Source organism: Strix uralensis, chromosome 1, assembly GCF_047716275.1.
Source record: "Strix uralensis isolate ZFMK-TIS-50842 chromosome 1, bStrUra1, whole genome shotgun sequence".
NCBI classification, from domain to species: Eukaryota; Metazoa; Chordata; class Aves; order Strigiformes; family Strigidae; genus Strix; species Strix uralensis.
This window is the reverse complement of record NC_133972.1, coordinates 23,343,288-23,370,057: the sequence shown is the minus strand read 5'-3', so window position 1 is coordinate 23,370,057 and position 26,770 is coordinate 23,343,288. Positions and strand designations below refer to the sequence as shown.

General features: G+C 39.3%; 1 protein-coding gene across 4 annotated transcripts; it reads right to left on the bottom strand.

Moving 5' to 3' along the window:
• Positions 1–574: 574 nt before the first annotated feature.
• On the bottom strand, positions 575–26,770 carry TOPBP1 (DNA topoisomerase II binding protein 1). 4 transcript variants are annotated; one of them, XM_074859788.1, is made up of 28 exons: positions 26,700–26,770; positions 26,272–26,359; positions 25,621–25,755; positions 24,895–25,038; positions 23,920–24,101; positions 23,595–23,788; positions 22,611–22,790; positions 21,429–21,598; positions 20,738–20,901; positions 19,962–20,209; positions 19,346–19,665; positions 18,374–18,546; positions 17,198–17,409; positions 15,614–15,903; positions 13,755–13,928; positions 12,586–12,695; positions 11,392–11,515; positions 10,861–11,010; positions 10,242–10,350; positions 9,473–9,665; positions 8,467–8,693; positions 7,218–7,381; positions 6,163–6,277; positions 5,467–5,630; positions 4,420–4,560; positions 3,162–3,251; positions 1,579–1,740; positions 575–1,221 (listed from the first exon to the last, which is right to left on the bottom strand). In XM_074859788.1, exons 2-28 carry the CDS (start codon positions 26,350–26,352, stop codon positions 1,078–1,080), a joined length of 4,560 nt encoding a protein of 1,519 aa, XP_074715889.1. In that variant the 5' UTR covers positions 26,353–26,359; positions 26,700–26,770; the 3' UTR covers positions 575–1,077. The 4 variants fall into 4 exon arrangements, 1 of the variants encoding a protein (XP_074715889.1); XR_012627676.1 differs by lacking the exons at positions 575–1,221; positions 1,579–1,740 and adding an exon at positions 1,750–2,587 and having other exon boundaries at positions 4,420–4,556; positions 5,463–5,630; XR_012627679.1 differs by lacking the exons at positions 575–1,221; positions 1,579–1,740 and adding an exon at positions 1,750–2,587 and having other exon boundaries at positions 4,420–4,556; positions 5,463–5,630; positions 26,726–26,753.

Genomic DNA, 26,770 nt, shown 5'->3' with positions numbered 1-26,770 from the left:
CCTCAGGGCTGCGATGCTTATGGCTCCTCCTGCCCTCCATCTGCAACTGATGATAGTGGTGCAAAGACTTTCTATACAACAGAGTATTCAGCAGCTAGAAAGTAAAGTAGAATATACCCCCCCAACCAATAAAGAGGTAAATTAAATAGACTTTAAAGACCTTACATCTATTTCCCCAGTCAACTCCTCCACTGTGCAACTGGAGGTCGTGCTTTTCTGTTCAAAGAGGCTGCAGCAATTCTAGCTGCTTTAGTACAGCTCCTCAGATTTCACACACACAAACACTTCTACCCAGACTAACGCAGTGCAAGTCACATACAGGAAGTTCAGTAAATAGAGACCCAGACCCCACACTTAGTTACTAAAAGGTCAAACAGTTTGTCAAATATTGTGGTTGTCTGACCACAAACATTTCCAGCTGCTGGAAACCAACACCTTAGTTCTGCCTCTGGTTCCTGTTGCGGACTCAAGTAGGGAGCATGGTCAGAGAACCGTCACCTTTTCTCAGCCAGAGTTGCTTCTGTTTGCTGAACAGATTCGTTAGCCCTCAGAATGGCAGCACCTCAACAGCACCTCTGTTTTATAGAAATAATTTATTACACCCTCTATTAGTACAAAAATTTACAAGCCAGTTCTTTTTGTCCAGTTTCCCTTTTCCCTTCCAATAGAAAATATCAAAAGAGGAAAAATTCACGTAAAACCTAAGAAGTCCATTACTGTGTGGGAAATGCAACAGAATTCTTATCAACTGGTATTTTCTCCACAACACACAGATGAAAGATGTAATAAGCATCTCGCAAAGTATTTCTTAACTATTATTATACAATGGCCTCCCTAAACAAAATTATTAGTGGGACAGTTAGGACTTTTTGGAGACAGTCTTTTTCGGATGAGTGCTTGCCATATTTTTAGATGCTACTGGTAATCAGAGCAATCTTTCCAATGACTGTTACTGTTAAGTTATTTTAATCTCAGGACAAATTAGAAGTGAAACTCAAAGCTTTTAATTTTTGTGGTGAAAATGAAGAAATATAAATATGAATTTAAAAATGTATAAATTAGAAGCACGGAATTTGCTCATTGTATTCTGGATCGCTTGACTCTGCTTGTTTCTCCCAGTGCTTTTCTTTTCTGGGATAATCCAGTTCCAAGTTCTGTGTTATTCTGAAGGTAAGATTCAGCTTCCGGCAGGCAGTAAGACTGCATTGGGGGAGGTGGATCCTTCAATAGAGGAAGAGAAAAAAAAAAGTTGTTTAGCTCAAGAAGCTTCTGAGGAGAATGAAACAGCTCATTAGATTTCTAAAATTAAAAATAACAAAAACACTGCGCACCTACATTCTGATTGCATTTTGCAAGCTCCCTACCCTGCATCAGACCCACTGCCAGCACTAAAACAAGTTATAGCAGCTACAATTTGAGGCTACAGATCAAAAGACTTGGCCTAGGCACTTGTGGCCACAATTCCTGGCAAAGGTGGCACACGACAGGTAGAGCAGCAGTCCCTCTCCGAGGCTTTGAGGCCTGCCCCATCCACCCTCCCGCCGCGGGGCAGGTGAGGAGCGCCTCAGGCGTGCACACCTGGATGAGGTAGTCAGCGATGTACTCCGGTTTCAGGCAGTTCACTCCTTGGGCTGCCGCCTCTGCGACGCTGACCCTGGTGTCATCTGGCTTCAGCTTACTGAAGTCCGCAAAGAGATGAGTTGCTTCTTTAAAGAGAGACACAGAATGACCAGAAAACACCTACAGATTAAAACACGACAGAAAAAAATAGGTTTATATTCGTGTTTCTTCCCCTAGACAAATGCAGTTCATGAGCTATAATTTCACTCATCAAATTAACCATCAAGCCAATGGGAAATAAAATACCACGTACAGCTGCATTTTGTACCATCACGTACCTTTCAAGAAGGGTGATCCTTCTCATCAGAGAAGGGCACAGAAATTCTGTCCCCAATTCCTACCAGCACTACTGACTTGTGCCACCTCAGGCAAGCTGCTCTGCCTGACCACTTGCAAAATGAAGATGATATAGCTTCTTCCTCCCACACTTCGACCATCTCTCAGCTACCCTGTGTAAGCAATGTTGTTGGCTGTGCTGGGTTTGTGTGGCAAGGTTTTTGGTGGTAGGAGAGGGGACTAGACTGGTGGCCCCCTGCAAGAAGCTTCTAGAAGCTCCTCTGGCTCCAAGGCCGAGCCAATTAGTGATGGTGGCTACACCTCTGTGACAACGTACTTAAGACGGGACACGCTTTGAGGAGGAGTTCCGAGGACACCTATGTGAACACCGAGGTCAGTGGAAGGGAGAAGGAAGGGGGGCAGGTGTGTCACAGCAGAGAGCCCCCCTGTATCCCATGGTGAGATGGCAGGGCCACCCCCCCACCACCCATGGAGGTCACTGGAGGACCAGAGATTCACCTGCAGCCTGTGGAGGAACCCCAGCACTCTGTGGGAAGAAGCAGCCCCTGCAGTTGTAGTTTGGAGCTGGGAGGACTGCAACACGTCGGGGTGATCCACACTAGAGCATCTCGAGAAGAATGCATCCCGTGGGGAGGACTCACGGTGGAGAGAGTTTGTGGAGGACTGTCTCCTGTGAGAGGGATGCCGCGTGGAGCAGGGGAAGAGTGCAGAGAGTGATTTCCCCCCTACTTTGCAGGAAGAAGCAGCAGACTGACTGCATCCCCCCATCCCCTGCCCCTGTGCCACTGGAGGAGGAGGCAGAGAAATCGGGAGCAAAGCTGAGCCCAGGAAGAAGGGAACAGTGGGAGAAGATGTTTTTAAGATGTGGTAACACTTCTCACTGTCCCACTCTGTTAAGCATTGTTGTTGTTAGTGTCTGAATTAAAGTGATGTCCTTTTTTTCTTCCCCTAATGAGCCTGTCTTGCCCATAACTGTAAAGGGTGAGTGACCCCTCTCTGTCCTCATCTCAGTTCCTCAGTCTTTTGATTCATTTTCTCCTTCCCAGTGCTGGGGGGAAAGTGGGGAGTAAACAGCTGCATGGTGCTCACTTGCCCTCCGGGCTCAAAGTATGACACTGGTTAAGACCTTTTACTCACATGGAAGATGCCCAGCCCAGAGTTTAACAGAAAGGAAAAAAAAAACCAAAACAACCCACACACCATATGTATATTGAATTATTTAAAAAAAACCAAACCCTACATACTTTTGCTCCTCCTGACTGAAGAAGGCGTCTGAATCCTGCTTCCTTGGTTTGATCAACATTCAGGATCACTTTCCAGCCACTGAAAGCTCCCTAGATAAAAGACTCAATTTAGTCAAAAGTATGTTGGTACTGAAAAAGCACAAAAAACTTAATGGGTCTATAATGTGCCCCTTTTGGGAATATCCATTAGATAAAGATTTGCTATCACCTAGTTTTGTCTTTACGTGTAAATGGCAGAAAAAAAGCCCACAGAACATACAACTATTGGCAGCTTACAGCCAGGCAGCTTGCCACCTGCATAGCAAGATGGGCAAACCAATCTAGGAAAAGACCCTTGGCAATGAGTAATTTTTCCAGAAGACCAGACAGTCATTTACAGAAAAGCATCTTAAGAAAAACAGTTACTTGGAAACTTTCCCCCCCCACTCCATATACTACATTATCTACTCAGTTACAGTAACAGCACCCAGGGCCAAGTGGTTGCCGTCTACAAGCACTCACTGTGGTTTCCAAGTAGGCAACAGGTACAGTGGATTTGTTAGAAGCATTAATTTCAAAAAGGTTATTGTAAAACACATGTAAGTGAAGATATATCCCGATGTGACTGGAACATCAGCACTATTTCTACCTTTCAATGAATACTCGACTGCAGTGCCTGATTTGAGAGAGGAGTTAAAAGGCTTTGGGGAGCCCAAGTCCCACTTTCAAAAATCCCACAAAGACTATGGAACTTGCACCATAAAAATCACAGAAGGTGCTTTAGGAAAGATGTAAACTTGTGCCCTATTTGAAGCACAATAGTATGTTCACTGCTAGAGCTATAAAAATGCTGTCCAGAGAGCTGTATTCACCTGTACGGCACAGCACAGGATTTCTGTTACTGTGAGTACCGGTTGTGGTTTCCTAGTAAAGCCACATTAGGTTAGTTCCCCAGTCAGAGCCCTGAAGTGTAAACATCATCTTCCTGGCTGAGGGATGTTTACACACACAAGTAGCCACATTCCAACTTTGCAAAAGTAGCACAACACTTCAGGAGGAGATTAAGACTTTTAATATACCAGCATTAAAAGGTTTTTTTTAAAACAAAATTACTTAACTAAAATATATCCAGCTAAGCCATTTTGTTCTTAATAACCAAGCAGATTACCTTTCCCTGCCAGTTAAGTTTCTGAGTTTCTTGGTGACAATCGCTGTCGTGTCCACCCACACTGTACAACCTACATTGCATGAGTATCTAAATACCTCAGTGATACCATACCTCAACAATACCAGTTTCTTGCCTCCCTTTATGAATTTTTTTCCTCCATCTCATGGCTGCAAGTGCTAGTTTCTTCTGGTTTACATTGATTCCAGGCAAAACATTAAGTATGGAATTACTTCCCCACTCATAATCTTCTTCCTAGAACAATCATAAACCTGAATTACAAAGAAATCCTGCCAACTTTACCAGCAGAAAACTAAATTAAAAAAAAAAAAAACCCATACCAAAAAGAAAAACAAACAGACAAAACCCGAGCAAATTCCAACTCACTCTAGCTTTATATATTGATTTTATCTGGCTGAAACAGCTCTAGGTAAAATTAGAGATATGGCTCTTAATTGCACATATGTATCTAAATCAACTCCTGTTTTCTGTGACATCGTCACATACACAACTAGATTCTTCTTGCAGTTACATACAATGGAATTCAAGAGCAAGGCAAAACAACCCACTACTCTGGACACCTTCGACTCTACATTTCCACAGTGTCTTCCAAAACAATGAAAGTTGGTTTTGATACATAAAGATATGAACCAGTCTACAGGCATCATTTTGAAGTTAGCCTGGTCAATGTAAAAGAACTGTAGACCGAGGAGAACTGTGAAATACCGGTTAGGGACGTGAGGAGTTGGAAGAGATAGTCTCCAAAAATGTTTATGTACATGGTTATAGAGTTGAATTATTTAAAACTATTATATGTTCATTTATGAAAGGATCAAGATTTCATTGCTGGTGTAACAAGATCCATGTAAATTCAGCTGATACCAGTGAGAATTTACCAAAAGGTACTCAAGCTTCAATTTTCAGAAACAACTATAAAAAGTATAGGTATTTCATTTATCCTCTACCAGGAGTTTGGTCCAGGAACAGTTTTCAGAGCCTGCCAAAAATTTCTCAGACTCCGGATCCTCTAAAACTCCCAAAGCTCAGACATCCTAAACTGCTGACTGATTCTGAGAGGTTAAGTCCTCTCCTAGTAGTGCAAAGTAAAAAAAAAAACGTGAAAGGGCACCATACTCATTTCTCAGTAACAAGGTCACATGCCTGAACAAAGCAGCCAGCTCCTCTACATGCCTCCAGGTAGGAACGATGAAGCACCCACTTTCCAGCTGCCATCGAAGCCAAGAATTTTTCATTTCGAAGAGGATGTCCCACAACAATGTGTGTGCAACTTGGATCAAAGCACTGTTTTTCAAGTACTGTTCCACCTTGAATTGAGGAATGAATTTGATTCAAATTATTTAAGGCTCATGCTGTACCACAGAAAGGATCAACTCAAAGTGAGAATTATTTGAATTGAGGTAAAAATATACTTAACTCAAATTTACATTGAAAGTATTATCATTGAAGTGACATGGGCAGAAGCTGGCAAGGAAAGAGAAGCAGCCAAGGAAGAGTGGCTCTGATAAAAATAAAGTGCCACTGTAACAGACAGGAATGAGAGAGACACCAGAGGACAGCAGATCCTGGGCACTCCCAACAGTAAAGAATGAGGCTGTTGTGGAGACAGCTAGAAGAAAACTGCCAGAAGACAAAACCATTGCTGTTTTATGGCAAAGCTGATCACTAACATAATAATAATATATTCAAAGAATTGCTCACAAGCACAGAAAGCCATAAATTTGAGACCTCAAATCTGATGAACCGCTAACAGAAGCCCTTTCTTTTCCCCAACAAGCCACAGCTGACCAGACACATACAGACACATGCTATTCTTCGCATTTCACAAATATCTGGTACCTAATTCTTCAATCAGATGGCAGTAATCAAATCTTTCTTGAGGATTAAGAGAAGACAGCTGAAATTTACGGTGTTTTTCTGGTTCTTCATCAGTCTTCTCATCTTCAGTAACAGCCTGGAAATACAGTAACAGATTTTGAAAATAATGACAGAAAGATTAGGTTGACAGCTGACTATTTCTCTGCCAAACATTCTGGGTTATTTTTATATGAAGTTTTCCTTTAGTCAGGAAAAGCAGAACCAAATCTGTCAATCACTTGACAAAAAGCTTGGATCTTATCAAATCAACGTTAGGCTTGTGCTTAACATCCTCTTAGTTCCCCCTTTCTTCAGGGCACAACTGAACCAATTTGTCAGAAAAACTAATCCTTCATTCGTAACCACCGAATGCCAAGTTGAACACAGGAGTCTATCTATTATATCCATCCATCACACTGCCTCATTCATTCAGACTTTCTATAACTTTGAGGTCCCTTATGCATTTCCACCACAGCTTATTTACTAACATGACACGTTATGCCTCTGAAGACACATAGCTGCTGAAAGTTTGAGCATCAAGCAATACACTGTGGGCAAAAGACTAAGCTCATTTTCCTAGCCCCTTCCAAGTTCACTATGAAATAGCAGAATTTTAAATCAGGTTTTTGGCAGAAAAATAATTTTCCGTTTGTACCTAAACATAAATTCCAGATACCACCAAGGAAACAAAGGCCTAACTTTTTTCCATCATCCTAACGTGGCTGGAGGAGTTCCAAGAAATACACATAGTAACTCCCCACTCCAAAGCTTACCTCAGCGTTCCAGCAGGAACTAACAGGACAAAAAGCTTTATTTGTCTGAACAAACAAGCTTTATTTATTTGAGTAAACATTATTTGTTCAAAATCTTGAAGAACGGGGCAAAGAGAAATAGAACTGCACAAAAATAATCCACTTCAAGATTTTAAATGCAGATATGCACCTGATTTATATTTACCATCAACTTCAAAACTTCTTAAAACGTCATTACGTCTCTCAGAACACAAAACACCATAAGTATTTCTTCATATGACAAACCTTTTCTCTGGGCTGTGGTGCCACAGGAGGGTTAGCCAGTGGAAAAGCAATGCTGGGGGCCTGCGGAGTGGGGATCAAGTGATCTTTAATTGGCGTTTCAGGTTCTCTGCATACAGGATTCTTTAGACCTTCAATCAAATCTCCATCCCCAGCCTCAGGAACAGCTGTGAAAGTAGAGTGTTGTTGCATGACTTATCTTTGGCTGAATATAATTATGGATAAAGTAAAAAATAAAATGAAAAATTTAAAAAAAGGTAGCTATCCTAGAAGGACAAAACACAACTGCTACTACAACGTGTACAGTTACATTTCACCACTGCCTTTCATAAAGATACTCTTCCTTATATCACAAACCACCAATTGCAATACTGCAGACTCGTGTCCCTGGATGCCTTGCTTTGAAAAAAAACCCAAAAGCCTCAAATGGCCTAATTTTGTTGACTAAACCACATTGACTCGCTTGAACCAAAAATGGATTGAATGCATTTAGCTAATTTGCTTCAACCTCCTCTAGGACAGGGTCAGTTTTCAACAAGACTGTTGCCACAAGCAGAAACTCTGTAAGTAGATTGAGAGAAGGAGTTAGGGGCACGAGGGAGGCAGTGGGGAGAGAGAAATAAAGGATTCCACTGTCTCTCAGGAGGCAGGAATGGGAAGAAAGCAAAACCAGATGACAAAACGTTAAGTATGTTGTTTCTTTAGTCCTAGCAGTAGACTAAAGACTTCAAAAAGAACAGGGAATAGAAATACAGTATCTTCACTGAATCTTGACCTAAGCACATCCACCGGCAGCTCTGACACATCTGTTTTTCAAGCTCATGGATTATCTTCGTCCTTTATCTCCATTCTTCACCTATGAATATTTCCACTAGAATTAAAAAGCTTTTGCTACTGGTATTCCCATTTGAATTCCACCACGCCTACCCGAATTGTTACCTGGAAACCAGCTGTGGTTCCAAAAAAAAAAAAAAAAAATCTGTAAGATTTCCTAAATTTGATGCAAACTATTTTAGACAAGCACTGCCTTGGTGCTTAACCACAAACAGCAAATGGATAGGAAAGCTTCTCTTTAAAAAACAACAGCACATAATGGAGCTCAAAGATGTAAAATTGTACTTTTGTCATTCAAGAAATGCCAACAATGCTGACTTTTTTTTTTAAAAAGTAGAATTCAAACACTATTTTAGAAGTCCCAAAGATGAAATGGATGCTGTAGCAAAGAACAAGGATACTGTATTTCTGATTTTACCTTTACGAGCAATCTCTGCATCAGCTAAAGATTCTCTGAAGGCAGACTCATCCACGTTCTTATTGGCGTTACTCTGACCTTGCTCAGTGTACTGGGAAGGACTATTGGGCCACTGAAAGTTGCTGACAAGTCTTGCTCTCTCCTCCCTCGCAGTAGGATCATCCCAGATGATCTGCTCACTCTGGGATGGCTCTGTGTTCACATCTGTGAGTGCCTGACGGGATTGCCTAAGGAAAAAAGCACACACACCTTAAATATTCGTTTCATAGTAGACTACCGTATTTGAAGGGAATGTGTTAATGATCACATCAACTGTAGCCTTCAAGTGACCTCATTATTAGAAAGCATGGCCAGGAAGGGGGAAAATTGCAGTACAAAAGCAACTCCAGCAGCCTGGCTTTGTGAGCTTAAGTGAAAAAAGGCAACCAAAAATATCAGCAGGAGATGGTTTTATTATGTGTCATATTGATAAATTATTCCAAAGATCAGTGTACTGTACTGAACTTATTTACCTGCAAATAAATACCAAGCTAAAAGGAATAATTTTGCAAGGTTCCCATTAAGAGTTCAAATCCTATACTCTGTTTAGAAAGAAAAGAAAAAGAAAACAGGAGAAACATTGACAGAGGTGCTTTGCAGGAATACCTGCCACCAGTTTATGACCTATGTACTGAAATACTGCAGCACTGTTTTCTTCAAAATCTGTAAGAACACTAACTAATCTGAAAAGACATCAGTTGGCATAATTCAATTCAAACTACAAAGCAATCATACTATTCTGTGATATTTTGAAAAACAAAAGATACCCACTACGGATTAAGATAACATTCTGTCTTTATCTAGCACGTGCAGTTAAAGATTTTGAATTGCAAGAGAAGCAACTTAAGTACATGAGTAGAGAAAGGCAATACACCTGATAACCCTGGCGATCTATTCACATCTCAGTGAATGTCTAAGTACCTGCAAGGGAAGACAAAATAAGATACTCTGAAACACAAACCAATACCTTAGAGCCTCCAAGACCCTACTGCGGCCATTTCGCACAGACCGTGTGCTATCAGGAGTGGCTGGAGAACCATCAAAACTGTTCCTTGAAAGGGATCCTCGTTGCCCTTGCGGTTTCACTAGCGATGTGGCAGACATGATCTCCTGCAGCTGCCTTTGGAAGTTCTCCCTCATTTCTAGTGCTTGGGTTAAAACTTAAGAGAAGAAACAAAACTGGTAAGATCAAGACTGTTATACTGTAACAAGTGGGAAGTAACTGAAATTCCAGTCAACTTCCCCTCACCCCCCTGCATCAGGATAAAGACAATACTTTAAGGAGAGGAAAAGATATCTGGGAAAAAATAGGAAAAACTACATATACCCCAAGTCATCTATTCCTAGACACAAGGAGAAATCTCCATTTGGCTCACTTCTGAATTCGCCCATATGATCTAATTTATATTCACAATTCTCCCATAGCACATTTATTTACAAAACAAAAGAGGTATACTCTAAAACTGATTTGTCATGTTAAAGACAAACTGCAGTGTTTTAAAAACAAAGAAACAGCAATTAAGTAATTTGCAACAGATGACCATGATTTTCTTAAAATAGAGAGCAAAACCCTTTCCTCTCATGCAGCAACAATAAGGGCTAGCTGTACTTGACCAGTATATAAACACGGTACCTAAAGCTTCCAGATCTTAACATTCAGCACCTGAAACTGTAAAAGGCTTATATTGATAGTTTGATGTTCCACAACTATTTTGAAACCAGTGATTTACATTTACCTCCTTTGGATTCACTTGTTACTATTTGTTCTTCCCCTGTAGTGACCACTTCCTTTATCTGGTCAGTAGTTATATCATCTTCAGCATCATCTTCATCCACTGGAATAATCTAAAACCAATGAAGACAAGTAGAATTCTGAAACACCAAATTTTTTTGCTTTTTACCCGTGTTCAATACCTGTATAAATTCTGAAGATTAATAATCTTGCCTTAGAGTAAACCTAACCTTTCTGCTACTACAATGACAGTAAAACAGTAAGAAGCAGCATCAATGACAACACATATTCTGCAGTCTAAATGTCTACTAAGGCAAGTTCACACCTTGGATCTTGTTACCTACAAGAGAAGGCAAAGACTGGACCTACGTAATTTCAAATTTGGAAAGCACTTCTAATCCTGAAATGCCGGCTTTTCCCTCCATCACCCTAGAAGAGAAATATTACAAATGCAGAAAAATCTTAAGGAACACCTGCAATAGCTGCTATTAATTACTAGCTAAACATGACTCAGGGCATTGCTGAATAAGTACCAATATTTTTTATTAATATGTTAATATCAGAATTAAGTTAACTGAATCCAAATCACTTCATAGAACATGAATTCATATCACACATTATACCTCATTTTCCTCTGCTGGTTTTCTAGTTGACAGAAGTTTACTGGAGGAGGAGAGTCCGACATCTTGCACTGCACTGATGTCCAGGCTCATTTTGGGATTGTAAGTGTGAGGAAAGAGAGATTCAGGAAGCCGTTTATATTCTTGGGCACTCTGTAACAACATCAGTTAACGTAAGAAAGATGAGAAACCGATTGAGATAAAAGAAATTTCACGTCTAAACATAGGAAAAATACAACAAAAACACCATCAAAAGCAGTACTTTACACAAGAGGAAAATGTGGCTCTTGTTCTAGGAAATGTAGCAGAAATGTTCAATGGAAGATAATTTCTTGTCTCCTCGCAGAGAAAAAGGTAAAAGTACATCAGTGAAAACTGATTGCTCAATTCATAAATTCAAAGCAGGATGCAAAACATCAGTTCCTATACATGTTCAGTATAAACGCAAACAGAAAATCCACTGTCATACATGTAACTAGTTTTAAGCCTCCATTTCCCTTTACTTTTAATAACAGAACAAAGCAAGCTCCATACCTCTAAAAGCCAGTGTTCTGAAACAATATGTATACCCCGTTCTTTAACGGATTTGTACTCCTTGTTGTTGTCATTCTGTCCTCCCTTGTAGATGAAGTGTGTTACTGTTTCATCAAAGCACCATCTAGAAAACAAAATACAACCTGAAGATATAATTTCTATCAAAAAGTATCAGAAATCCAGCTCAGCAATTGTCCTATCCCTTGTTCGTTAAAATATTGTTTTGTCTATTTTGTTATGCTTAAATAAGCAACGAGCCCACTTTTTTAATCAAAGAAGACCACATTCAGTTTCAGGACAGAACTTCAATGTCTTTTGAAAGCATTCCTGAAGTAAACAAAACTAAATCTAATAAACATATGGAAGAGGAGGGGTTTTGCTTTAGGGTTTTTTGTTTTGTTTTTATTTAAGTAAGTGGAGTTTCAAATCAGTTTCTGAAAAGAAGGTGTGACCCAGGATGAGAGCGCTTTTTCTTTTGTTGACATATTGAGCTGCAAGTGAAATACCAGTCCTCGAATCTCAAAATAAACAAAATGCATGATTCTAACATTAAAACCACGAAAATGCAAATACCTTCAACATTTCTAAGCTACTATGAAACATAAGGGCAACTTCTTCATCCACACCATGAATGATAACACTTATTATAGAAGTCAGTAACAAAATATGTAAATCAGATTCAGTGGCAGCAGAATTCTGTCTTAAATCACAAATGTTAGTTTGTAGTTTCTCTTTGTGACAAGCTATTTTTCCTACGCTTTTCTAAGCACACTAACTTAGACATTCTTACAATTTGTAAAATAGTTTTGAGACAGGGAGAAACACACACAAATTCAGATCAGATTCAAAATCTAAACTATAAAGCAAATTTTCAACTACCCAAAAGCTAAACATGTTTCATAGTTTTCTTCAAAAAGCAAGAGAAGGAAAGAAAAAAACTTGCCATTCAGGAAGACTTCAGGACAAACAGTCTTTCCAAGACAGACTTATCAAGAACATAGAGACTGGGGATGCGGTGGGGAAAGATGGCCTTAGAAGCAGATGGCCTTATTTTGCAATAGAAACTGTTTAAGATGGTGAACACTAATGTTTAGCAAAAGGTCATGTAGATAAAGCATATTAGAATGTGAAGAGTCATATTTATTAGAAGTCGCATCAGTGCAGAAGTTTAGATTTTTTTGTATCAGTTGATACCTGTAGTCTGCCCCAAGAGAAGCTGCTACTCCATTCAGTTCACTTTGCTTCTTACTAAGTTTTTTACTAACATATATAACAACATCAGCTAGAGGCTTGGGCTCTTCTTCCTGCGCAAACAGCAGCAATAAAAACAGGAGAGTCATGTTTGGAAGCTTTCTCTATCGATAACAAAACCACTTTAATATTCAGTGTAGCATGTAGTAAAATATGCAATAACAACAAAACTAAGATAAACACATTTTCTCTACTTTTGCTGCTCCCAAACTCCATGGTCAAAACCCAGCACTATTATCATTCCATGCACTAGGAATCCAAAAGACAAAAGATTCATTCTCAGCCAGTCTCCCTGGAACGTATTCTGCTCCTTCCATCGCAGACAAAGCACTTCCTGAACACTGAAATTAGGGAATTATCAAATCTGATGTCACATAAGTATTTCACTGTACTAGAATGAAAAAAATTAAGAATAAAGAGCTACAAAATAAAAAGCGACAGCCTTCCCTTGCTGAAGGCCATTAGCTTTTTTGCCCCTCTGCAGCAAACCATGTACTAACACGACAAGCAATACCTAAGTGCTCCTTTTCCTTCTACAACTTTTTCTGTTTTCTCTCACTAGAGTAGATTAGACTGAAGAGGCAAGATGACTAGAAGAAAGGATAACATAACATGTCTTTATAAGGGGGTAAGCAACTGATCACATCTTGTGCCTCCTAGTAAGCAGAAGAGCAGCACCTTACAGAGGAAGATAGGAGAAGACGACATGGGCATTAAAAAAAGAACTCCTAACTTTAGTCCAAGACAAAATATTTAATTCTGCTCACCTGGAGCCTGGGAATTTCTTAAGTGTGATGAAATCCTCTCATCTCAGTACTACAAAGTCTAAATTGGTATATATTTATATGCTGTGTTACTTAGCAACTTCTTAATATTCAAAATAGTAGTACAGACAGTAAAAAAAGGTTTTAAAATCTTTGCCTTCCAGGAGGAAACTCTTCTATCTCACCTTCCTTTAACTGTCACTGAAGAATATGCATAATCGTATGGATTTCTACTCAAATAGATCACAAAGCACAATTCACAAACTCCTTTGTAACTTAAATCACAAAAGAGATGGCATTTTCTTAATTAAGCCTATGCTCCAGAAACCCAACCCCAAAATCTCCTACCACTTCCGGCTGTGCAGCGGTCAGCTGCGGGCTGGCAGTAAGGGCTGCTGTATGCCTTGTGCTGTTTGCCAGCGCCAATTTCAAGTTTCTGCCGATGACTTCAGAGAGAGGTGTGCTCAGTTTCCTGGTTTTTTGATCAGGACCTCCTGGAGTTTCCAAAGCTGCCAGAGCATCCTACCAAAATAGAAGCAACTGACTGACTTTCACAAACAGATTACAGAATTCTCACTCAAGTGAAAGTATCACAAATACAATCTGAAGTAAGATTTCATACTCCTAAATCAGGACAGTGTACTACAGTAGCAGCTAGCAAGTGCAACTGTAGTACCACTGCACAAAAGCAGTACAAGACAATCCCAATCTTAGAGTCTGCATAAGCAAAACAGGAAGAAGATAGATTATTAATATTTCTTTTCACTGCCATCAATGAAAACTACATTCAGTGGAAAAGCCAGTGGCCAAACCCAGTCATTCCTAACGCCAACCAATTACTATAATTTACCAATACCACCCCCACAAGAGTTGCATATGAGTATGTTGGTTCTATCTGTACCTTTAAGACACCAAGTTTCTTACTGCCCTTTTTTAAAAAACAGAAATTTTGGTGTAGAGTATCTTGCTTTTGAAAATTATCAGTGGTGAACTATTAGATTTCAAAAAGAAGAGTACCAATCGAATCAGACTCACTCACAGAATGGTTTGGGTTGGAAGGGACCTTAAAGACCATGTAGTTCCAACCTCCTGCCATGGACAGGGACACCTGCCACTAGACCAGGTTGCTCAAAGCCCCGTCCAACCTGGCCTTGAACACTGTCAGGGAGGGGGCAGCCACAGCTTCTCTGGGCAACATGTTCCAGTGTCTCACCACCCTCACACTAAAGAATTTCTTCCTTATGTCTAGTCTAAATCTACTCTCTTTCAGTTTAAAACCGTTACCCTTCATCCTATCCCTACACTCCCTGATAAAGAGTCCCTCCCCATCTTTCCTGTAGGCCCCCTTTAAGTACTGGAAGGCTGCTGTAAAGTCTCCCCAGAGCCTTCTCTTCATGAAGCACAACTAACTAAACTAAAGAGAATTCTTCTGGTTTTGTAATACATGTTTTGTTCTATTACGGGCAGAGGGGTTTAAAAAAAAAAAAAAAACAAAAAAACCCACCAAAACCGCCAACCCACATACAACCCCCCCAAAAAACTAACAACTTTGCAGGAATTCAATGCATTCATCTTTCAGTTAAGGCCTCGGAAATGAAAAACAAACCTGAACCCTTCCAAAGCACACTCGAGTCATTCCAGCACAGATACTCCCTGAATGTCAGGGGTTTCTTTGTTCTGTTTTAAGACTAGTAGTTTTTCTAGCCTTTTGTGGCCTTCAGAATGAGACAATGAACCCAAAACTCCAAGGCATTTTTCAATCTGCAAAAACAGCTTTGTAACTGCTATAAAGCTATTACATTAAAACATGTCATTAAAGTAGCATCTCATCACAAAACAAGCAAACAGTTGTTCCAAATAACTGGAGCAATCATGAGCCTTCTTGATATATTTCTCAGTCTTCAGATGTAAAGAACACAGACTGTGTACTGTGTGAGGTGTAGAACACATGAGAATATGATGCAATAAGCACAGAAGAGCTTTGTTAAAGGACATTATAGCATCTATTAGTTAATAAATGTAGTCCAAGGTCAATAACTCAGAATACATATAAACAGAGCCAGTTTTCCTGGCTTCATTCAAAATGGAAAGTCTGTATGTTAACAGTATCAAAAGGGGTAAGCACAGGTTTCTGTGTGGTTTTTATGTTTATGCGCATCTTTAACCCTAGTGGTTCTACAGACTAAAAAATTTGCAAAGGTGATCACCTTCACATCAAAAGAAGGCTTGAATAACTTGTCTTTGGAAAGAAATTTTGATGGTGTATCAAGATGTAAAGATGGCTCTTTCTGTGGCAGTTTCCCTTGTGCAAGAGGGGTTGTCTTCCCAATATGATGAGAGATTACAGCTTGGAAAGCTTTACTCTGGAACCTGTTGATATCAAGAGGGGTCACAGCTGTTTTTTTCCCAGCTTCAAGGAGATACGTAGGTTGTTCTGAATCAGGAGATTTAACAGTCGCTGGTGTCTTGCTAAGCTGAGTAATGGAACTCTCCTTATCTTTAAAAGAAACAAAGAAAACATAATCAAGCAATTTCCTTTTTTTTTTTTTGAACACAGATCTCACATACATTTTTATTTAAACATCAACTGAAAGTTCATCTAACCTTTCTCTCCCTAAAAATAATTCATATCCCCCCCCCAATAAATGCTCTAAACTGATGATTATATTTTAAAAGCCAGTATCTTAAGCGTCTCTTCCAGTTAGCTACTTATTTAAAATTACTTTGGTACTGAGCTTGACCCTAAGTGTCTCAAAAAGAGCAAGCAACCCCTGGTTCACTCTCACTGTTTGCAGTTCCACACACATACCTGTATAGCTCACGTATGTTGTACAACAACTACCAAAATATAAATCCAAGAAAGAGATGTAATACACAACAAATCCTTCCCTTTCAACATTAAAGGTAACTCCTCCTCCCTGGCTCCTTCCTTCCCATGCAATACAAAGTTTCTTTCATATTCATGACTCTGAATCACACCCCTTTAGGTCATTATGTACTTTTCCAGTCCCTTATGCCTTTGGATTAATAGGACCAAGATTTAGCGAGGAATAAGCCCTTAAAGCTTATCCATCACAAATGCTTCTAGATAAGCATGACTCATCATCTTTATAGCTCAAAAACATTAGGACAAAAATTGCTTTTACATTTTACTGTTCATTTCCACCCCTACTCCCCATTTTTCCTTAAAAATGTAACATACAGGTAAGATATGCCTATGCCAACAACATACCTTTTGTCCTCTGATTTAGTGACCCATATAATTAATTCACAAGGGCACTGGTAAAACAGGTCTGTTAAGATTCAGTATTAAATCACTGTAGTCTGCATCTTAATATGGAAGAAATATTGCCAAATAAAAGATGTGAATTAACTGGAAAAGGAGCAGAAGCATCAGAAGATGAAGTAGGCATGAAGGACTGAACAGAGGGGCATCATGTCATTGCAGACTAACAAGTACGAAGCTGGATCTAAGCTGGACCTATCATCAATTCCCACGCAATCTACAGAGCGGCATGTACCAAAAAGGACAAAGCTGAGACACCGAGCTTGATTCCCAGCTGACTGATAACAAGACTCCACGAGACTTGCAGCAAACACACAGTATCATTTCTATAATCACAACTCAAAAGCAGGGGGAAAAAAAAAAAAGGAAAAAATACTTGGAAAAATATCCTTTAGATCTAATACTTCGAAGGCGTTAGGAAAAAATTGCCCTCATATCTGCCTTCTTTATCATGAACGAACAGTACAGTGACACAACCATATTCCCTAACTCGCTAATGACCAACCTTCAGCTTCTACATTTTCAACCAAGAACTTGCTTTCATCTGCTCTCTTTCCTGTCCTTGCAGACTGCAAAAGCCAAGCTACGGTGACAGCCGGCAAATTCCACTTCTTTGCAGCTTCATACTTCGAACCACCTGGTTCTCTCACCACAAGATGAGTACTGGCAAACATTCCCTTTTTTGCATTGGCTTTCCGCACGAAGAATTCTTGGACTCTAAAATTAGATTAATAAAACATTCATTTAGTCATAAGCAAAATTAATCTAGGGCACTTTTATACTATTATAAAATGCATTCAAGCAACAGAAAAGCAACCAGTAGAATTATCTAAGGCCATCCACTTTGCACTTTACAGCCTAACCTAGATGCAAAAAAGTTAAACAGTAATGTTTTGCTTCTATCAGTATTGAAAACATAACATTTCTCATACTCCCGAAGTCCTTCCAAATCATACACTGGGCCTAACATTCTTCTGCAAGATTAATGGGACAGTCTGGACTCTTTTCTGGAGTCAACAAGCATCATTTCCAATTGAACAATAGTTTTCTTTATACTACAGTTTTTCTCTTATCATCAAGGACTCAGTCTTCCAAGAAGATGGCAGGATTGAGAACTCACCAGCAAAGAATTTAGTCCAGACTACAAATCAGATCAAATGATACTCTAAGCTATACAATTTTGCCACTTCATGACTAAACATGTTTTTCTTAATGTTTTTCAAAGATTCTGATGAATTGGGAGCAAATAATACACCATCCCAGCTCCTAAGAAATGGTGCACTATCACTGGTTATGAGGTCGAACCAGATAGTACCGAAGAAGAGGAACTTTGGCCCACTCCTGGACAACTGAAGAGCAACTCAGAAGGCCTGACACCTGAAAAACTGACTTTTTTTTCCCTCTGTTCTAGAGCAAAGCAAAAAGTTACTGAGACTCAGTCATTATTCCGGTAGAAATTAGGCTGTGTGACTACTGATTAAATTTCTCTACAGGAGAAGAAAGTAAAAGAACTATATAATAATGTCTCATTGCTTCAGCACTAGCTTTTGTAAATTAATAGAATCCAGAAGAGCTGTAACTCTAATATTTGTTACTCCTGTAAAAGAAGAAATGAAATGCATAATGGATTTCATCACACTGGCTGTCTAAGAACAAGAAGAAACGGTGACAGGAGACATACCTGGCTCCTAGCAGTCCTGCCAGATAAACCAGGGAGTCTCTCTCAGCACCAGTGAACTGGCTAAAAGAAAGAACACAATCTTCCAGAGGGGTAACTCCTTCCATTACTGGGACTGGTGTGAAAAGTGGATTGGACTGGGGATCTAAAAGGAGCTGCTGTTCCACACACATTATCTTAAAGAAGGTGAAAGAGATAAAAATGCAAATCAAGCCCAACAGCAACAAAGCCAACAATATTCCAGCAACTGTACAATAGCACTTACGGACTCAACAATAAGCAATCCTGCCTCCATCATTACATCCGAGACAAAATATTTCTCATTGCATCAAGCAAATTCTTCTCTAGATCAATTTAATTTTGTCAGTTTTGACTTACTGAGGCATTATTCAGAACTTTTCAGTTACTACTCTTCCAACCCTGGATGATCCCTTAAAGTAGTTCAAGGTGGGATCTAAAGGTCTGTCTAGATTTACTTCACAGAAAGCTGCCTAGTACTGAAAACACTAACAGCAGTTAATCTACATCATGTGCCCGCTCTTGAGAAATACGATTATTATTTTTTGACTTTGAGCTACAAAGATGACTTGCTCTTCTGCCACAAGTTAAAAAGCTGTAAAAAGCATGAAACAATAAAAAGTAAGCATAAAAATATGCAATAATTATTCATCAACTGGCTCCTTCTACAATTCATTATTTAGAGAGAATGCTGTCAGACTCTCATATAAGCCTTTGAGTCATGACAACAAAGTCCTATTTAACAAGCCTTTAGAAAATGAAGTGAAACAGATAAAAGATACCTTACACATGCAGAGGCTTTAAAGTGTGATTTCATTCAGTGTATTTCAAATGAAACAAGGCTAATCTCTCAGCATCTTACTTAACATTTTAGCCACCGATAACTACATTCTGACCAGACATATTTCTAATATAGATACCTGTTCACTCGCAGAACTGAAAGTGTAACACCCTTACCAGCCATGTATTTGTGACAACATCACCAACAGTTGGCTTCACCGTGCACCCCAATAAAGGTACCACAGCATAGTCTGCAATGGTTCTGCTTTGCAGCGGCAGAATTTTCCCAGCATTCTCCTTTATAATATCTGCAATGCAGGACTCGTCCTCTTCACCAAAACCCAAAAGAAGAAATCTCTTTCTGAGAAATAAGCCTCCTTCAGCCAGTGAAGAAGACTCTCCCAAAGAACCATTACAGACAGAAGACTGATTCTCTCCTTGAACAGTCAAGTGAGTAACATCACTGAAGGTTCTGGATGTTAGTTTTTCGACTTCATCTGAAAGGGGAAAAAAAACCAACCAAACAAAAATAACCAACCATAGTAATTGATTGACAAGAACATCAAAGTCAACTCAAAATAGTTTCATGAGGAAATTACAGTATTCTGCTGTTTTCAGCCAGGTTTTAGTTAAAAACTGGTCTATATAGGACTGTTTAAATTTGATTTCTAAAACACAACATAGAGGGCAACATAGTAGATGTGGCTATCTTTTCAATATGCAAAAGCCACAAAACTCAAATGCTAATTATGAGTGGTTAAGCTTTCTATGGTATGCTGAGCCTGGAACGTACCTAATGTAGAATCATTATTTACATATTGAGAGAGGAAGTCATCTTCAGCAGCTTTCTGGTGCTTTATAACATTCACAGCTTCTTTCTTCAAGAGATTTTTATTTTTGGGAAGAAATGACTTCATTCCAGGCTGCTCCAAAATTGAGTTCTCTAACAGCTGGTAGTTTAGAGGGATATATTGCTCCACTGGATGTAGATAACCTTTACTGAATGACTCCAGCAACCATTTTGCTGTCACTACATGAGGCCTATAAAATAAAGTGTTATACAAACAAGTCACAGCAGGTTTCAGAACTGTGATTCTTCTTTCCTGCTCTGCAAATACTAGTATATAGTATATAGACATATAGTTATAGTTTGTAACTCCAATACTAAGCAAGCTTTGGCACTTTACAAACCTCACCTTTTTTTTTTTTTTTAATTCTTTCAGTCTGAGAACAGAGAATCTCATACTTATTTTCTATAGTGTAAATTATATCTGACACTGCTGGGTTGCCAAATGCTCCCTCCTCAATATATTAACAAATACATGTTAACACCTCTTTTCACCAGTAAGAATACTTTTTTCTATTCGCTGAGGTGACTCACGGCTACCCAAAGAACTACAGTATTCAAGAGCACACGAGGATGTACTTATGAATACTAGCTGTAAGTCTTCTCATTTAAGTCAGGAACTATTTGACATTTTCAAATCAATACACGTTTTCCTGTTTACAAGGTGGTGGGAGAATGAAATCAAGGCAGAAAGAGACCTTAAGCAATATAGTTATCATAACCTGTGAGCTGTCTTGTCCAAAAAGTGTTTCAGTTCATCATTATTTTCTCCCAAAATGACATGGGTAACATCTTCATTAAGTTGATTAAATCGAACACCACCACCGCAATTAATAAGCCTCCTCATCTTGTCCAACTTCCTGCCACTGAAGCCACACAGATAGATCTACAAAGAGAACAGAGCAACAAAAAAGGCTTTTAAGAAAAGAAAAAAAGAAGAAAGAAATTATGTAGGATAATTTGGTGTAATTTGTTTTGACTGCTGTAGAACACAAACTAGTGGCACAACTTCTGAGAAGCAGCAAAAGAGTTAAGCATTTAGAATTGGATCAATTTATCTTTACAAACTAATCTAGCAAAACTTCAATATTTACTAATGGAATGAACCCCCAGCCAAAGTCATACAACCAAAAAACCCAAACCCCACACCAATTCTAGAATCCATTCACTATAGTGTTTAAATATATGTCTATAAATACATATTATATTTATACTACATATTTAATACAATTATACACACACATATATGTAGACACACATGTAAGCTACAGCATGTGGACACAAAATAAATCTGGCATTTACTACTGACCATGGAAACCATGATTTACTCAAGCGGCAATTACCAGTGCTTTAACCTAGTTGATTCCACAGGGTTAAGACTGAACATTTCAAAGTACACATTGTTAAACATACTCGACATCCATCTAACAAATCTTCAGGGGCTTGAAAAGAACTTATATCCAAGTTTTCCAGCTCATCAGGAAGAGGATCCAGTCTGCTGCTCATAGCTGAACTACATGCTGTTTCATTAACACCACCCAAACTGATACTGGAAATGTGGCTGACGTCTGAAAGCATATGATCTTTAAACAAAATTTAAAAAGATGCGTTAGTTTTGGGACATCTTTCTCCACTGCTTCACTAAACAAAATACAAAACTCCCACATATGATTTTGTTGTGCTAGAAGGAAATTTAAAATCTGAAGAACAAAAACTACCAGGCAAGTATAACCTTGGTTAAACCCAAGGGTTTTATTCACACATAGGTTGATTATGTCCTTACTAGCAAGAGTGCTTATGCACCTTCTGTTTATTCCCAAATGGATGTAATCTATGAGATAGCAGCTAATGGGACTGGTTTTCAAAGCTTTTATTCCAGTTTTGTGGCCACCTATTAACAATAAGACAGGCATTTCTGTAGTAAAGAGAATGTGAACATGTAGCTCATAGTAAACATGAAGTTCATTGATTTAAGAGAGTTATACGCAGTTTCTGTAATACCTAACTTCAATTCCCAGTGCTCTGCTGGTAGTGCTAACCCAGTGCTCCTGCTCAGTCATTTCCTGAAGTAGCAGTCAGTAACAGGTGTTTGGAAAGACACATCTAAAGCTGGCTGTGTCTTTCAGGCTACCATGTTTGTTTACAAAATGCTTTTAACTTTCCTTCTGTTAATAGCATGGAGTAAGTAAAAACAAATATATGAAAAAACTAGAAAAAATACTAGTAAAAAAAATTTGGCATTTGTTTTCCCCCCTAAGACTGCTGTAAGATTAAAGTCATTACAAACACTTGTTTTGAACTACAGATGTACGAACAGCCGTGCTTTTTTAGGACTTAATACACCACTGATTCTCAAGCACACAATCATATGCCTAATTCCAGTTTACTTTTTAAACAACTATTCACGTGTTTTAAATCTACATGTTGGAATATTCAATGTGCATAAAAGTAATCTGTTGTGTTTTAAGCAGAACCCAACCTGTCAAACCAGCATTGCAAAAGCAAGCAGCACCCTACTAATCTGAAACAGTTCTTCCTCCTTACTACAAGTATTTCCTACCTCACTTTTAACATATTTTAAAAGGTCTTACTTACTATTGGGCTTGCTGGCATGATTCGTAGGTGTTGACGTACTGGGTGTATTACTTGGCTTTGATCCAGCCTCTATTTTATACATTGTCTCATCCTGACAGAAGCCCTTCTCAATGCTGTCAGAAAACCACTGCACAGACACACAGTGCACATTCCATTTTTTGGCACATTCATACTTCTGACCTTTCAAATGTAAACAAAATAAAAACCACAAGTCACTAAAAGGCTAATGCTTCAAACAGTGATCGCTGAAAGATGGTTGGACATTAAGACGACTGAAGAATTCAAATAACTAATTTCAGTGTGCAAGTTGTGTTATCCTGGATTCTTCTGATAAGCTGCTTATTTATTCTCTAAATAAAGTTAGACCAAAAAATCTCACTGATGGCTAGCTCATGAGTGCAGTATGACAGGGCAATAAAGAAAAAACCCAAAAAAGGCTTTAAAGCTTTCAAGCACAAGGAAGCAAAGTTTAAAAATTCCCAGAGTATTTCCCCACAGAGAAAGGGACGGCAACTGAGGAAAAAAGAAAATGCTTCCCATTCTTCTCACAGTAAAACTACAATCCATCTTCCCACAAGGAAAAAAAGGCAGCTTTCATTCTATCTTAGTAGGGAGTTCAGAAGGCACAAAGAATAGATCACTTAAAAAAAATATTAGTCCACAATCCCATTTCAATCAGCATATAAATTAAGTCCTATCCAGGTCTCCCAGAAAACTTTCTTTATTCTTCTATCCCCTCTAGGATTCTCCCTTTTTTCTTCCCTTAAATACCACCCGGGTCTCTGGTTTTTTCCTCTTTTGTACTTTCTCATGCCTTTAGAGCAAAGCAAGGGTGCTCTGCGTTACTCTTCCCATCAACAGTGATTCCCTGAACAGAAGTAGCAAGAGCAACACTGAAGCAGACACAGACAGTTCAAACTCTCATGCATATTTACACTGCTTCAACTCAAGAAGTGAAAATAACATTTACTCTCTAAGTTTTACCTTTTGGCTCTTTAACTATGAGGTGAGTACATTCATTCATCTTGAGCTGTCCCATATATTGCCCACCATGTTCAGCAGTGAGGCGCTGGACTTCTTTCCTATCTGAACTACTTAAGCCAGTTACGCAAATTGTACAGCCAAGGAACACGGGACAAGCGTAGTCTTCCATCTTCACATCGGTGTATCTCATTATGCTAAAGGAATGAAAGAAAGAAAAAAGAAATAATATATTTTTTTCTTCCAAGAAAAATCAACCAGAAAGTAGTCTGCATCACCGTAAGAATTACCAGTCCCCAAAACAAAAACAGGTTGGTTTTTTTCATACCTTTGCTGAGATTTATCCCACAGTGTCTTAACCCAAGAGGGAAGCAAAACAGGTTTTTTCAGAGAAGCAGCTACTAAGTATTTCTTGCTGCCAACTTCTCCAGCTATAAGATGAGTTACTGACATGTTGAGGTCTCTGTACACACATCCACCCATCATCTGCACATATTTATGAACTTCTTCCTGGGTGGGGAAAAAAGCTTATAGAAAATTATCATGAAAAAAGAAAGAACCTACACCACACTCAATCACCTTAGAAAACAAAGTCACGGATATCAATTGTCCGTGGTTTCTCCTGAAAAACTGTTCAAAAATACAAAATGTATGTATATGGAAGCCATAAAAAACTTCAAATATAATTTCCATTTTATTTGCATTTATGATAAGCCGAACGTAATATGTACCCCTAATAAAAATATTACAATCATACTGTATGAGTAAAATTTTGCAGATGGTTGACTTTTAGGTAATATAAATTAGAGAGATCTTGGAATAAATAAAAAAGTAAACTATTTAAACCATAGCTAATTGGGTATTGTATCTTTACCATGTAGTTTTGAGTAACCAGAAATAGAGCATGTTGCTTGTAGCATTATAGCCTCAGACAAACTAGCAAGACAAATGATCCATCTAATCAGGTAATAAAAATCCCTAAAACATACATTTACTCCCATATTAATACAGCTGAAAACATTTATGATTATATATGTATATATTTATATAATATATACATATGCATGTATAGCTACACCTCTATATACACATTTATATACTACATATACTTCTAAGACTCCCTTTTTTCCCATATGTACAACTCTCTAAACTATGCATACCCTACAAACTACGGAAAGACTAGATATATAGACACAGGCACAATTAGACTTATGTATAGTATGACTGCTGCCTTAGTAATGAGCCATCTGAAGCAAATTTCAACGATAATCAGCTAAACAATCCATTTTGTACGATGCATTACCCTAAGATCTTTTTCAAGGCTGGTACAGGATACTGCTACGTCGGCCATGGTCATATTGTACACAGGATACTCAGCTCTTGGGACACATCGCTGGGACTGCATACAGTACAGCACTACCTGTGGTCCAACAATTCTACAACCAAGCTGCAACAAAATAACAGAAAAAAAAGAATAAAAGTAGCAGAAGGTACACTGGTATAAGGCAGGCTTTCCTTGTCCCAGCGTCCTGAGGAAGGCAGGGCCCTTGGTCTCTCCTCCTCCTCTAGCATCCCCAGGTAGTCAACAGTTTTGTTTTTACTTTCAGCTGCAGATGTTCAATACAACCCTTGTAGGTTTTCTGGCCTCAGTAAAACTCAGCCGACACTATAGCTAATATGCCAGAGAATTTCAGCTAGCCTATCTTTATCTGCTGGACAATTCTTTGCCGGTCAAACAAAATCATGTTACTCAGGAGGTAAAAAGTGTGAGAGCTAGCTTAGTAACTCCAGCAGAAACAGAACTGATCGTACTATTTATTTTTCCACATGCTTCAAAATAATCCCTGTGCTTTGCTAGTCATCTTCTTCCTCAAATATAGGATGCAGCGAAGTTTTAAACATTTTATTGTGAATACTTCATGCTGCTATATTCAGTGCACAAAGAGAGAACATATACAGAGTGCAAGGATGGACATGAGCATTTCTAGAAAAGAAAGTATAGCTAGAAGTAAGCTGATGGACAGCATACCTTTTTGAGATGATTGAAAACAGTGCCTCTAAAAGGATCACAAATGTAAAGCGATTTATCATTTTCTTTTATATTGAGTGCTGTTTCTTCTTCAAGGATCTGGAGATGTTCTTGTGACTGAAATTCTTTTATAGACTGCAGGAAAACAGTGCATACAACATTTATTTAATTAACAAATCACAAATAGCCAACCCTGTAGAAACTACACAAGTACATTTAATTGAAACAGCTCACAACAAAGCTACCATGCAAGAGTATATTGGCAGAATATCTCATGGATGCTCCCCTCATTCCCCCAGGTCTTCACAATACCCAAACGTTCATCATACAAACTTTCAGGACTTGACCCTGCCACACAGTGCCTTTTGCTCCCACCAACCTCTCAGGGTGGAAAACAACCCAGTGTCCTGCCTAAATTTGCTTTGTGTGTAGATGAGTGACCACTATCCAGACCTTGTCAATATGTTTTGAAATGATAATTACTTCTTGTTCAAGAAGAAACATCACAAAACTATTCAACAAACTTTATTAAACACTCCTATTACAGAAATAGTTTTATTTCCAGATGCATGCATATAAGCTACATCTAAGTCAACCACAGAAATAACCTGATAATTCACTAAGCTGAGAAAGGTGATCAAACCTACTTACCTCGAGAGCTTTTAAAAAATACTCCGAGTTCTCAGAAGACTTTACGAATTTCACAAAAAACGGCTCCTTACTACCTTTCATCCTTTAACTGAGAAGCAAAACCCGGTAAGCGTCCTGACATTTTCGCCGTAGCCCGGACCCGCGCCGTGCCGGGACGCACCGCCCACCTCCCGGAGCTGCGGAGCCCCTCTCGTCCCTCTCCGTGCCCCCGCCGGCCCTCGGGCCTGTCCCACGCCGACCAGCCTCGGCGCCGACTTTTGCCGGAAAGGGGCGGAAGAAGGCGGGGGAGCCCGGGCCCACCGGGGTGCCCCTTCCCCACAGGGCCCCCTCCTCAGGCCGGCACGCTGCTGCCGCCCAACGCTCCTCCCTCAGGGCTCCCGCGCACCCACCGGCCCCGCCCGGTCCCGCCGGTTTGACCGCGCACCCACCGCGGGCCCGGCCCCGCGCCCAGCACCTCCACAGCCGGCGGGAAAGCGGCGGCCCTCGCACTGCGCAGGCG

Bases quoted from the DNA above. Each gene is read 5' to 3' on its own strand.
- TOPBP1 (XM_074859788.1), bottom strand. From the start codon at position 26,352: ATGAAAGGTAGTAAGGAGCCGTTTTTTGTGAAATTCGTAAAGTCTTCT. The intron at 12,696-13,754 runs GTAGGAGATTTT...CTGTTTGCGCAG, and splicing joins CCGCTGCACAGCCGGAAGTG to GAAGAAGAGCCCAAGCCTCT. The intron at 1,222-1,578 runs GTGTGCACGCCT...CCTCTATTGAAG, and splicing joins TCGCTGACTACCTCATCCAG to GATCCACCTCCCCCAATGCA.